We start from the raw sequence: 14,726 nt of genomic DNA on the forward strand, positions 1-14,726 counted from the left end.
GACTCAACTCGTCAAGTTGGATGCCCAACTCGTCGAGTTCTTCAGCCATTACACATTAAACTCATTCCACTCGATTCCAATGCTCCAACCTCCTAGGATGAAGCTACCACGTAAAGTTGCTAACTTTAGGATCATGCAAGGCCTCACAAGGCTAAAATACCCAAAACTAGCTCAAGAAGGGGTTTAGGACATGAAGACGGGTCAAAGCTTCATAAAGCTTGAGGCTTTAGGCCTAAAGGGCCTAGTAGTGTCCAGATATGAGGTATCAGCTCCATAGCATGCTCACAACCATTAATGACTCAAGGAGAAGCTAGAAAGGGCCATAAACTCTCTAATGGAGAGATCTAACAAACAAATAATCAAGGTAATGACTTTTTACCTTCAAATGACTGCGACTACTGAGATGATGTCGGATCCAAAGACTCCTTCTTGTTCCAAGCCTTCTACTCTTCAAGGAATGCACCAAAACACGCCCTCTATTAGCTCTAAACACTCTCAAATAGAAGGTACTTGATTAAGGTTTGTCTTAGGGTGGCAAAGTGATGAGGGAGGCGGGGCAAAGGAGTTAAAGTCCTTTAAATAGGGTGCCCGAATAATTAGGTTTTCATCAAACAAACTCAACTCGTCGAGTCCAGTCCTCCGACTCGACGAGTAGACTTCATATCCCGCGCATCCTGATCAACTCATACACGACGTGTTGGGACCAACCAACTCGTCTAGTAGGTCCTATAATGTGAATGAAATTCTCAAGTTCCACATCCAAGAAATCAGGGTGTTACAACAAATTTGCAGTTTTTTACTAAAAATTTACCAGGACTCGAGGCAAGAATAAAATAGACGTTTTTCATAGAAATGTGACTAATTCCGTTGATGTCAAATTTTTGTAACATAACAAAATCATTATTTCCAGTCTCCATTACTTCAATGAAAAATTATCAACATTTAACATGCTGTAAATTATTACATTTCTAAAGAAATTATTGTACTAGGGGATGCTATAAATTATTACATTTCTAAAGAAATTGTTGTACTAGGGGATACGTCATCAACATTTAACATGTTATAAATTATTACATTTCTAAAGAAATTAATGTACTAGGGGATACAACTGTTGTAAACTGGATCACTGTTGAATGACATTTTCTTATTTCCATTTTAACATTATTTCATTTCATTACACCTTTGACTATGGTATCGGTATGCCAAACACCACCTTTACTATTTTTCTGATATCAATGTTTGTTGACGATAGCAGCATACTGTGTTTATTTCCGAAAGCAACCTCCAACCTATATCAACATAAATAACATATCGCCCGAAACCCGCTACACACGTTTTACATACTTACCCCTACCACGTATAAACAACATAAATACGTATGCACAACGACAACCATACATGAATCCAATCATCTAGGACCCGATAATTGTTCGTTGCTAATGTTATAAGTTGAATCCGGAATTATCCAATCAAAATTCTGATTGTGTGCCTGGTTGTAATCTTGCCTGAAAATCTCCTCTTTCTGCCACTCCTCCCACCTCTCTGCTAACCCATCGCCTTCAAGCATTCTAACAACTTCTGACATCTTCGGTCGCTCTAATGCCGTACCTTGTGTGCACAATAGCGCCACCTGGATCAACTGTTCCACCTCATCGTCCACATAATTACCATCTAAATCCGCATCCACCAATGTCTCAAGCTTCTTATCCCTCAATAGTCCTTTCACCTAAAAAATTCCAAACTCAAAACATGACATGTATGACATAACAGGTTTTAACTGATGTCAATGAGACAAAAATTGCACTACTGCTTACCCAATCAAGCAACATGACCTCATCATCATTAGCAAGTCGGGCAAGATCGAAGGCGCGTTGACCTGTGATGAGTTCGAGAAGCATCACACCGTACCCAAAAACATCGGTTTTTTCGGAGGATTTCCCGGTGGAGAGATACTCGGGAGCAATATGGCCAATTGTCCCACGTACAGCTGTCGTGACATGCGTATCTTTATAGTCCATGAGTTTAGCCAACCCAAAGTCTCCAACAACCGCTTCAAACTCCTCATCCAACAAAATATTTGCAGCTTTCACATCACGGTGTATAATCTTCGGGTCACAATGATCGTGCAAATACGCAAGTCCCCGTGCGGCTCCCAACGCGATTCGTTTCCGTACTGGCCAATCAAGTGCGGGTTGTGTAGCGGGTCGATCTACAGTTATTTATTATCAATCGTCAGCATAAAAGTTGATAAATATCTTTTTCTTAACAAAAAGATTATTCTTATAGCAACCCCTGAGCTGGCCCACACTGTCCTACCCAAAGAGCATCATTTGAGATGTAAATCAGGTACACAGTGGCTAGGCCCTCACGAAGCCTAATCCACATTGGAACTGAAACTCCCACACTGCAACTGCCAAAAGCGAGGAGGATTTGATAGCAGTGAAAATACCTCGCAAACACGATGCAACGCTTCCATTGGCCATGTAGGGATAAACAAGCAATCGTTCGGTTGGTGTCATGCAAAATCCTCTAAGCCGGAGAAGATTCCGGTGAACCGCCATACTAATCATCTCCACCTCCGTCTGAAACTGTAATTCGCCGCCTTGACTACGTTCCTCTTTGAGCCTTTTTACAGCCACCAAACCACCATCGGCTAACCTACCTTTGTAAACTTTACCAAATCCACCTTTCCCAAGAACGTTATTGTTACTAAAACTATCGGTTGCAACTTGTAGTTCACGTAGAGAAAATCTTTTCAGTTGTCCCAAGTGGACTTCGGGGTCCTCTTCGGCTGAAAATATAAAAAGAAATAAATAAGAGGAGAAAAGTTAGGAAAATAATATTGAATTGGATGATTGTATTGTGTAAAGGGACTAACCGGGAACATCAAAGAAATGATCTTGTGGTTTTCGGCGGCGATAATAAGCAAGTACGATTGCCGGACCTGCAAAAAGGAGAGCAGCACCGGCGGCAACTCCTCCGGCGATAGCTCCGGTGGCACTGTTGCCGACTGAAATCACAGTTGCATATACACTTAGAAACAATACTTTCTTTGCAAAGGTAAAAATATAGAAAAATAGAACCTACTTTCACAACTTTATCGATTTAGCCATTAAACTATTCATTCTTTATGTTTATAATAATAAGTTAGTGGCTAGATCGATTTGGAAAATAATAGTTCATTAGCTAAATCTACAAAATAGTCAAAGTATGTTGTGTTCTACTTCTGCGATCATGGTTTTTTTGAATGGTCAAAAAAAGTATAATGGTTCAAACTTTAAACCATTAGAGAATATAGTTAAGTGTTTAAATCGATAAAATGGTGACTGAATAAGTGCTTTTTTGAATTTTAAACTAATATGTAGAGCAACGACTTAGAAGACAACGTACTTTAACCATTTTATCGCTTTAGCCACTTAACTATAATCTTTTATCCATTTAGCCACTAAAGTATTATGATTGTAAGGATCACAAGAAATCATCACCAATAAGAAAGCGTGAACATAGAAACACGTCACTCAAGTTTAAGAACCACTACGCAAAACACAACCTACTTTCACCTTATTATCGATTTATCCACTAAACTAGTATTTTTTAATCAATTTAGCCACCTAACTATTTTAGTATTTTTATAACAATCATTAAGAAAACAATAGCTCAATGTCAATGACTAAATCACCAACAATAAATAAAAAAACGGCTATTCAAGTGTAAGAACTAAGAACCACTTATAAAAATTAAAAGCATATAAGGGCGAATTAGAAATACCTGAAGAAGATTGAGAATTAGGTGAAGCAGGAGCTTGTGGAGGAGCTGGAGGAAGTGTCAAGTCGTTGTTACCTGCATAACTGAAAGAACAAAAGCTTGCAATCAACATCAAGAAGGGAAGAAACCATCATATAATTTCACAAATCATATTGCTAACAACAAACCTGATAGGTGTGAAAAGTGAGAACGACCCATTAATAGGAACATTCCCAGTTAACTTATTGTTCGATAGATCACTGCAATAAACACCAATTTAACAATTTTAGCTTTTTTGCAACGCTAAATTCCATTAAATAGAACAACTTGTTTCTTTTCTATTCTTTTTTTGTTTAACCACCTAAAGAACTTTTTTTATGCTTTAACCACTGAGGATTTGTCTCAAAAAAAAAAAAAAAAAAAAAACACTAACGGCTACTCACAGAACTTGAAGAGAATCGATTCCAGTTAAAGAAACTGGAATAGTTCCTGTCAAACTGTTGTTGTTGAGACGACTATTCTTGCACAAAAATAAAAACAGAAATGATTAAAAAAAAGGTCGTAATCGATGATTTAAATGTAAATTATGATAAATTCATAATAAAGAATCTTGAATATTACAGGAAACGGAGTTGTTTAAGGTTGCCTAATGTGTCTGGAATGCCACCTTCTAACTGGTTCATGTAAAGATCCAAACTCATCAAATTTGTTAAGTTTCCAAGCTCTTCAGGAATTTTTCCAGAGATGTTATTTCCATAAAGCTCCCTGTTGTTCCAGAAATAGCATTACAAAATAGGGTTAATAAGGGAAGAAATAGCAACCTACTTTTAATTTGATTTTGTTATCATCAATCATAGCATCCTACTTTCACTTTTTGAAAATTATGGTATTTATATCAAGGAATTGTATTTGAAAAGTTTCATGTATTTTTCCAAAATATAAAATGAAAGTAGGATACTATAATAAACAAATTGACAAAAAGGTTGCTATTTCTGCATTTATAACGCATAATACTTCAAAAGGAAAATCTGGTACACGAAAATAAAGACACTTACAAGTACTGTAAATTTATAAGTTGACCAAGCTGTGGAACCAGTTCACCAGACAATTGTGCGTTTCCAAGATCACTGTGTTTGATAAACACCAAAAAAGCACAATTTTGTTTTTAAATAAAAGAAACGAATGGAATAAAGAAATAACAATTTCAAATTTTTATAAGCTTACAGTCTGGTAACGAGATTCGATGGGTCACAAGTAATATGAAACCATGTACATGGATTCACAAGGGTCGGATCCCAACTTTGTAAAATGTTAGTAGGATCGTTTAATTGCGTCCTTAGGGCATTCAATGCATCACCTGTGTTATAAAAAAAAATATGAAATTTGATTACGAATTCATCTTTAATACATCAAATAATTGAATAACGAAGTTTAATTTCATGAAATTTCTATTTATGTTCTTCGCAATTACTATCTGTTATTAGAACGGAAGAGAGTAAGATTGGGGAAATGATTCAACGAATCCAATTGCAATAAGTTGCAAAGTTCCAATTACATTCAAATTCTGAATCAAAATAACAATCAAAAAGCGCACATACCTTCAGCATTCCCATATACACTTGATAAGTTATAGAACCCGATGATAAACCAAAGGGTGAATAGAGAGACTGTTCGATCCATTTCCCGCAAAATCGAGTCAAGCTAAAATCTTTAGATTCCTCATCAATTACTCAACCAGATCAAGAAATTCGAAATACCTAAAACCCAGAAACAACAAACGCTAGCTTTGAACGTAGTTCAGGTAAACAAAAATTACTTATCAAATCCAGAATTATAGGATCAATAAGCTAAAACCAGAAACCCCAATTCAAGAACGACTTTAAAATGGTGACTTTGAAGTAACTTTGATGTGGGATTTGGGATAAAGTTGGAATTGGGGTTGTTAGTCAAAGTTCGTATTTTTTTCTAATAAAAAGACAACTGGTTGCAGAGAGCATATGGAGAGATTAGTCTAGACAGGGATGAAGCCATTTAATCCATTCGTTTTCTTTTTCTAACAAATAAGTAAACGGGTAATCTTTTTTACTTTCTTAAATATCTTCTTGCCGAACACTGGTAAAAAAAATATTTTTATTTTGTATATTTTTTTAAACATAATTTTAAAATAATAAGGGATATCAATTACTCAATCAGGTTTTTCTAAGGTTTACTGTAAATAATATTATCAAAACTTTTTTATTTTTAAATCGTAATTAACAATTATGTGTTTAGACTTTTCAGTCATTTCAAATGTATTATATTCCTTTGATTTTGATTAAATTGACTTGTATGCACAATCAAGGTCACAAACAATATAAAAAGAATTTAATAAAGAAGACAGTAATATTTCAATCCTTCTTTACTATTTAATAAGATAATAGAAGTTATTAATCTTTTTTTTAAAGGGTATTCAATCCTGAATTTGAATTTGAGACCTCTTCTATGGAGAGCGGTCCTAACCAGGTGAACCAATAGTGATAACATAATTTATTAACTAATAATCCTTATTTTTTTTTTATTATTACTAAAAATTAAATAATTAAGCCCCATCGTGTAAAATAAGTAGTAAACTTGATTTGAACTATATTTTAGTGAAATTATAAAACTAATTAAAATAATAATTTACAACGACATTAAAAATATAATAAAGCTTATCATTAATTCGATATCATATATTATTTTTAATAAACAAAATAAGTAATTAAAAAAAGTTATTTATTTTTTATTAAAATAAATTACAAGAAATCATCATTCACATGCAAAAAGATTCTGAAAGGGAAAGGGATGGTCGAAAACGTAACGGGGTCAACGCACGGACGCACGGCGTCTACCCACTTTCCAGTAATATACTTCCATTTTCCTAAAACGGTAAAAGAAAAAGTCATACTTATATGTATAGGATATTTAAAATAGTCATGTGTGACGAAAAAAAACAATATTTTCAACATTACGAACGAACGGATTACTACAAGACGAAACAAATGCAACATGTTATGTTACATAATCGGATGAAGATGTAACAAAATGATTAATTACAAATTTATAACTAGGGTATCCATTACCCATCACCCCACCATCCAAAGGTTTTGTCATTTTAACACTACATCATTCCATTTACCATGGAAAATACTTATTACTCTACCCCTTACGTTTAAAATCTAGATTTAGAGAGAGAGTCATGTCTCACCTTTCACCATATCACACCCAACCCAAGGGGTTGTGTTCATGGATTATAACGCATGTCACCTAGGAATAATGTGTCTTGCATTATATAATGTTTTAAAAATTAATTCGAACAGACTGGTTGAAACGAAAACCAATGAAAAGCATGGGTAGATCCAATATAGAGCACGGGATAGCTTGGGATACCACTCAAATTTTTTTGGGTAGTGTAATTTTTCTAGGAAAATTTCGTTTTTATATAGTGTATATATACATTTTCCTTCACTTATAAACACAAACAAACATGTTGTTTATTGGATAAGGTATTAATATAATGAAGTAGAGATCTTAGGATCAAATCTCCCTCCTTACAATTACATGTTCTTTGTTTACCCTTTATTTTTTATTTTTCCAGCTATTCTATCTCACATCGCCAAAAACATGTAATTTCAGACATTTTCATCTATTATCTCACATCGCCAAAAACATGTAATTTCAGACATTTTCATTTGATATCTACTTTGATTCCCACATCGATTCAATTATCAAAAGATACTTCAACTTCATGTTTTATATAACAAGACTTAAGGTTAGCTAAGGATTTAATTATGGTTTGGGTTTAAAACCGAAACCAAATCGGGGAAACCCAAGTACCTCGGAAAAAAATTTAGGCCACCCGAAAAAAAATTGGGATACTCTTTTACTTTGACCCTGGCTCCGATCATCAGTTTTATGCCAAGTTCTAGACCGGATCGAACCGGAAGATTCTCAAAAAATCGGGTTGAATCGGTATCATAGAACGATAAAAAAACCGTTTGAACTAATGTATTGAACTTAGATTTCACTTAAACCGTTAACACAAGCCATTCCAACATAAACTGAATAACAATCAACCATCGGGTTATCCTATTCAAACATCAAATGTCGATCTTCTTCCCATTCAATCATTCAAACGCTAATCTTCTATGTTCCTTTGTTCATGGTTTTATAGTTGGTTGACCCGAAGATCGAACAGACGTCATGTTATATAGGGGGAGATTGATGGATTCTGACCATGTGTTTTTCTTACCATGTGGGGAAAAACCCAACCGGTATGGTGTTCCCACACTCACCACTAGGGATGAGATTTAGAACCAGAAAACTGGACCAAAACCGGAATATATAAAACCGGTACAGGTCCCGGGTTTAAAAAATGGCTCTATCCAGGTTCCGGATAATCCGGGTTTCGGGTCCTTCGGTTCCGGGTAAACCGGGTTTAAGAACCGGAACCGTGTTAGGAACCGGAACCGGTTTTAGGGGCCAGAACCGGTTTCTATGGAAAGTTTAAAACATGCATATCTCATTCGTTTGAAGTCAGATTGGCATGAGGTTTTCCATAGTATAATTTATAGTTTTTACATGATTTTAGACTATAATTTTGTCATTTTTGGGTTTATATTCATTGACTTATAGTCTCTCAAAGTTGGGATATCAAAGCTGGAAATTTTATGTTTTTCAGGGTTTTTTTTTTTTTTTTTTTTTTTTTTTTTTTTTTTTTTTGTATTCTGTGATAGTTTTAAAACATGCATATCCCATTCGTTTAAAGTCGGATTGACATTAGGTTTTTTCTATAGTATAGTTTCTAGTTTGTACATAATTTTCAATGTTCTAAAAGGCGCGCCATGGCGTGAGGCGTGACTTCGTCGTTACGAAAAGCTTCATAGCATTGCTGTTAGGCGTGGCGCGTGACAAGACGTGATATGGCGCGCCATGGTACGTTATGGCGTGTTATGGCACGTGTTTTTTCATTTGAGACATAGTTTTTTGCTCTTTGTTATGTCTTTTCAAATCGGAGATACAAGTATTGTGGTTTTTGTTAACTTTTTGTTATTAATTATTGATCTAACACTTCTAAAAAGTAGTTATATTTAATATAAATTTATATTTATGTGGTAATCTAATTTTAAATTAATACAAAATTGCCGTCTTACATCACGCCTTGAAAAACGTCATGGCTCGCATGGCTCGTTAAGCTTGAGGCTTGGCCTTGCCGCCATGCCACGCCTCACGCCATTTAGAACCTTGATAATTTTAGACTATAATTTTGTCATTTTTGGGTTTATATTCATTGACTTATAGTCTTTCAAAGTTGGGATATCGAAGCTGGAAATTTTATGTTTTTTCATCTTTTTTTTATATTCTATTATAGTTGTAAAACATGCATATCTCATTCGTTTAAAGTCGGATTGACATGAAGTTTTTTCTAGAGTGTAATTTATAGTTTGTACACGATTTTAGACTATAATATTGTTATTTTTGGTGTTTATTCATTGACTTATAGTCTCTCAAAGTCAGGATATCAACGCTGAAATTTTTATGTTTTCAGCTTTTTTTGTATTTCGGGATAGATTTAAAACATGCATATTTAATTCGTTTGAAGTTGGAATAGCATTCGGTTTATAGACTATAATTTTATCATTTTTGGTTTCATATTCATTGATTTATAGACTCCCAAAGTTGGGATATCAAAGCTACGATTTTTTTCAGCTTTATTTTTGTATTTTGTGATATTTTAAAACATGCATTCGACCCACTTTACCAGGTTCCCCGGGTTTTTCCGTTTTTGACACACTTTACCCGGTTCCATTCGACCCACTTTGATATTTCTGGGTTTTCCGGTTCTAGACCCACTTATCCGGTACCTTACCGGAACCAAACCGGAACCGATTCCAATATACCGGTCCGGTTTCCTATCCTAAAAAATCTCGTTTACCGGTTCCCGGGTTTTCCGGGTCCGGGTTTGGACCCACTCTCATCCCTACTCACCACCACAGTCCACCTAGATGCCACCTAAGCTCACTATACCATGCAATGGCAATATACATGTTAGTCTAGGGATTAAAGTTACAAACGTCATATAAATTTAGTAATTAATATTATGCTATCATTGATATTATTGCAGTGTAATTGTTTCTATGGTGTATGACATATAGATTGATCAACCTGCATGACAATTTTCTTAACCATTAATGTAAGGTTGGTTTAAACCGACATCTTGCATGATACATTAGTTACATTTTCTAAAGATGTTGATAAAATATACCCTACATTTATTAATCCGTCTCTCTAACTATTTTTTTAACATAAAATATTATAGATTCATTATTCCCATGAGAAAGAAAATGTACTTTACATTCATAAATCTATCTCTTTGTCCTACTAAGTTGTATATGGATGTTTTCTCTCTTTCGCAAAGTACAGCGTATTTAGCGCCATACCCATATGCATCTCAATAGAAAACAGGAGGAATCGTCCCCATGCATCTAACAAGATAGCTACAAGTTAATTGAATAAATTGTTGTGTCTATTTTGGGTTGATCTTGATTCTTTTTAATCATGGAACGAAATAAAGATCTTGGGTATGTTGAAAATCAGCAATAAAACATTTGTGATGCCACAGATAGGGAAGGTTGACGACATAGAACTGCAGAGAATTGGACGGTGATGGACGTGAATGGGAGCTTGATTGAAGTGATGGTGGTGGATTTTACTTGGATAAAATCAAGACCTTATTGGTTCAAAGGAAAAAAAGATGGTGGCTGATGAAAACAATAATCATAGTAACAAATTATATGAAAGTGGGGTTGGCTAGTGACACCGATTATTACAAGTTATGGTCCTTGTTTGGTGGGGACATTTTAAACAAAAAATGGATATTATGTATGGTTATAGTATCATGTATTAAAATATTTAAATATAATTTCAATAGTTATTACAAGTTCTTACAATTTGACCAAACAAGTTATTATATCTTGAAAAATATTCATAATCGTGTCATTATTGATATTTTTTAAAACATTTTTTTCTTCAATATATAACATTAAACTATCATTAAAAAATTGATCACATATTATGTTGTGTATATCAGTGTAACACCCTGTTCTGAAAGTATCCGTTATTGGATTTCAGAGCCCAAGGCTAGGGGCGTTTCGGTCTTTTTATGGGTCTTGAAGTTCTTATTTGAGAATTTTTGGGTCGAGGTGTGTCGCTAGAAGCGAAGGGCTTCTCGCCATCATTTCATGGATATAAAGTTCGTCGGAAACCGACTTAGAAACGAAGGAGTTATAGCAGTTCGAAGTTACTGACATTAATGGTCCCTTAATGGAAAAGTTGCAAAGAAGGACCATGCATGCGAAGTGGAAGGCGCGTGGATACTCCCAGCGTAAGCTAGGTTACGCCCAACGTATAAGGGAAATGGTCGCGGTTGCTTTTTAGCGTACGCCCAACATATGTCCAGAGTCCATAAACCCTGAATTTAGGGTATGCCACTATATAAGGAGCATTATACCCTCAAGTTTCAGCCTCCATTTCACCTTAAAGAGTTGCTACGAAACCCTAAACCCTCTTGAGTGTTCTTGGAGCTTGTAAGGCCATTTTTTAGTGCATTTAGTGTTCTTGGAGAGGAGTGATCATCTTGGAGTCTCATTGATCAAGGAAGAGCTTTTGGATCTAAGTTCTCCAACTTATTTACAAACCCCAAAAGGTATAAAGCTTCCAACTTTCCTTATAGAAGTTTAGATCTGGGTTTATGGAGCTTTGGACCTTTTTAGGTCCAAAGAATGGACCTTTTTTTATGAAACCTAGTGTTTGAGCTAAGGGTTGCCATCCTCAGAGCTAAAAAGGTCCCATAAGTAGTAAAGTCTCCATCTTGAACGTCTTAATGGGTTCATGCATGAGGTCTAGCCCTCTTTATGGAAGAAGAATGTCATTTTGGGAGTTTAGGCTTGATTGGGCCAAGTTAAGTCACAAGTCAGTGACTTAATGGATTAAGACATAGAAAAGGACCAGGATCTATAACTGTAGCTTCTGAGGTGGAGTATTAAGCACTTAATGAGAAAAAGGCTTAACAGGGGGGGTTACGCTTAGCGTACATGAAGGTACGCCCAAAATACTCACCAGTGGCTAGTACGCTAAGCGTACGTGAATGTACGCCCCGCGTACTCTGTCAGTGTGGGCCTTGCATTTTGGGCCTTGGTTTGGGCCATGCTTTGGGTTATGGGGCCATAGTGGGCAATCAGAAGTCAGATAATATGGGCCAAGAAAATGTTTAGGCTTAGAATAAGGCTCATTAGAGGGATTGGGCCCGATTTAGCAAATTGGTCCATTAGTGGACCACTAGTTGGCTTGGGAAGCTTACCTAGTATTAGGCCTTAGTTTGGGCCTTTAAAATGGACCAAGTTGGACTAGGGGTAGAATGGTCATTTTACCCTAAGAAGGATTATTGTTTTTGACTAAGCGGTGTTTGGTATTGATAGTTCGGGAAGCCGAAGGGTCAGCAATTCGGGAATTTTCCAGTCGGCAGTCAGAGGAGTAACAACAAGGTTCAACAGTGCGAGGTAAGTCTCCTCACTGTGTGAATGGGTCTAAGGCCACAATGCTGGCCCATGTAGTTTATGAGTAGGAAGACCCGGGGGTTAGCCCTAGGCACTGTATTGCTAGTATGTGATTTCGGATCAAGGTCCGATGTCGAGCGGGTGCCCGAGGAATTTATGTATGATAGCTAGTTTACACTTGTTGTCTGTGTGATACTCGTATGTACCTGGTAGGGAGGTGAGGGTGGGTGAGGTCCCGTATTTATAACGCCTGTGTTTCCGGGATTGTCATCTTTAGCAATGTAATAGTCTAGGTTAACCTTTGTAACACGTTTTGAAATAATAAGATTGTATTATTTGAGTATTATGTGTTTTGTGCTTAATTGTTTAATTATGTGGTTTGATTAATTAATAATAAAAATAAGCATCAAAATTTAAGTGTAAAATAAACTTGATATCTTTGGTTAATGTTGTAGTAGTTGAAACGAGGTTTCCGAATATATATAGAACGCCCAAATCTGACTTCGTATGAGGAAGTTATGATTTATCGAAGTTTCGGCTTAGCGGTATGCAGCCTGAAATACTCGATTTGAGATCGAGCGGTTTTTAGCCGAAGCAATCTAAACGAGAATCGAAGATCTCATTGTTGGTATCGAAGCGATGAAAATTTAGGCGAGAACGGACGTCAAACGAAGAAGTTATGAATTTATAACGAAGTTTTTCTATCCCGGCCTATTAAAAATAAATAATAAAAATAAAGTTAAAATTAGCCGACGGAGTCTAAATGAAAGTTGTAGAGCGTAATCTCACCTTCGCGTGGATATAAAGAACGTCGAAAACGGAGTTCGTATGAAGAAGTTATGAATTTCCGAAGTTTATTAAATATTTTGTATTTAAATTTAATCTTTAATTCGGATGATTATCCGAAGGAGTCACCGATCTGATCCGAAGTACGCCCCGCGTACAGCGAATCATGATGCACCTCGCACTCGAGTTCTTCGGATGACGAACGCCATGACGTTTTGGAGCAGTACGCCCCGCGTACTGCAGTACGCCCCCGCGTACTCCGAGGCTCCAGCCTCCTATAAATAGGATGCGAGGGCAGCCGAGTTCTTTTGCTATTTTCTCTCTTCTCTCTCTCCCATTTTGCATTGATTTGCGTGCCAGAAATACCCCGAAGCCCCGGTATTATTCTCGAGCCCCGAAGCAAGTCCCGAGATCCCGAAGATCCCGAGAAGTGCGGTTCCCGAGCCGAAGCTCTGCCCGCGAGAAGTTCGATTTTTGTGAAGATCTTCCAGATCTGCGGAGAGATACTACTTCTAGAAGCCATAGTGCTGTTTGATCATCTTCTGATCAAGTGAGTGTATACTACCTTTCATAAACACAATAATAATACAAGTATGGTTTGAGTGTATTAAGTATATTGTTGTTTATATGTGTGGATGTGTATTCACTTTCTTCTATCTTATAGATCTGATTATTTCTCTATGAAATACGTGTTATGTGTGTGTGTGCCTCATCTGTTATGTGGAATATGTATTGATTAAAGCATGGTATACAGGTTTTTTAAACTATGTATAAAAATGTATATTTTTATCTACTAATATGTTGGGTAGAACATGGGTAGATAGTTGGTGTGTAATAAACAGATGAGAGGCCTCGTTGTTGTTTGATTTAGTCATATAGCGGAGTTTAGATGACGACCACGGAATTTTCTAAACAGTCTTGTGGAAACATTAGCAGGTTCGCCACCTGTAGGTGTTAATGAACTTGGGTGTTCATTCGCTGTACTCCATCCCCCTCATGGTTGCCTTATTTGACTTATATTGCTGAGGAACCCCCGAAGCATGTGTTGTCGCCCCGATGAAATATTCTTAGACTAGGTCGCTTATGTTAGTTGTCGTAGGGACATAAAGTGAGAATAACGGGAATGGATAATTGGGTTATTGTTGGTTGGTGAAAATTAAATATGATTATTTATTGTGGGTTGAAAACCCTATATGCTCACCAGGCTCCCAAGCCTGACCCACTCAGTTTTATTTGTATTACAGGAAGTGGCGCAAGGGCATGAGATGGATGAACCATCAACTTGTTTTGTTTACAAGTCTGTATATGTATATATTTGTTGAATGACTTGTAATGTTATCTTTATGCTTATTGGTCTGTATCGGAACATGACACCCCGAGTTTTGATTATATAATGAAAAATACATTTCTTTTATGAAATGCTTTGGTAAACATTGTTTTATCATGTTTTGTTTTTGGGAACAAATTCCGCAACTCTTTCAAATCAAAAGGATTTACTCTGAAAATATTTTAAAAGCATAAATGAAAATCGGTCTTTTCTGGCCGAGATTTTGGGGATGTCACAGTTGGTATCAGAGCATTAGTTTAAGCGAACTAGGAATTTGTAGGATTTCTAGACTTAAA

General features: G+C 36.2%; 1 protein-coding gene across 1 annotated transcript; it reads right to left on the reverse strand.

The window, feature by feature from the left end:
* Positions 1-1,022: 1,022 nt before the first annotated feature.
* Positions 1,023-5,777, reverse strand: LOC111899010 (BRASSINOSTEROID INSENSITIVE 1-associated receptor kinase 1). The gene is made up of 11 exons (XM_023894884.3): positions 5,343-5,777; positions 4,969-5,101; positions 4,800-4,871; positions 4,366-4,509; positions 4,188-4,259; positions 3,933-4,004; positions 3,769-3,848; positions 2,879-3,010; positions 2,450-2,791; positions 1,815-2,209; positions 1,023-1,726 (listed from the first exon to the last, which is right to left on the reverse strand). Exons 1-11 carry the CDS (start codon positions 5,422-5,424, stop codon positions 1,409-1,411), a joined length of 1,842 nt encoding a protein of 613 aa, XP_023750652.1. The 5' UTR covers positions 5,425-5,777; the 3' UTR covers positions 1,023-1,408.
* Between the last annotated feature and the right edge of the window lie 8,949 nt (positions 5,778-14,726).

Source organism: Lactuca sativa, chromosome 9 (assembly GCF_002870075.4).
Source record: "Lactuca sativa cultivar Salinas chromosome 9, Lsat_Salinas_v11, whole genome shotgun sequence".
NCBI lineage: Eukaryota > Viridiplantae > Streptophyta > Magnoliopsida > Asterales > Asteraceae > Lactuca > Lactuca sativa.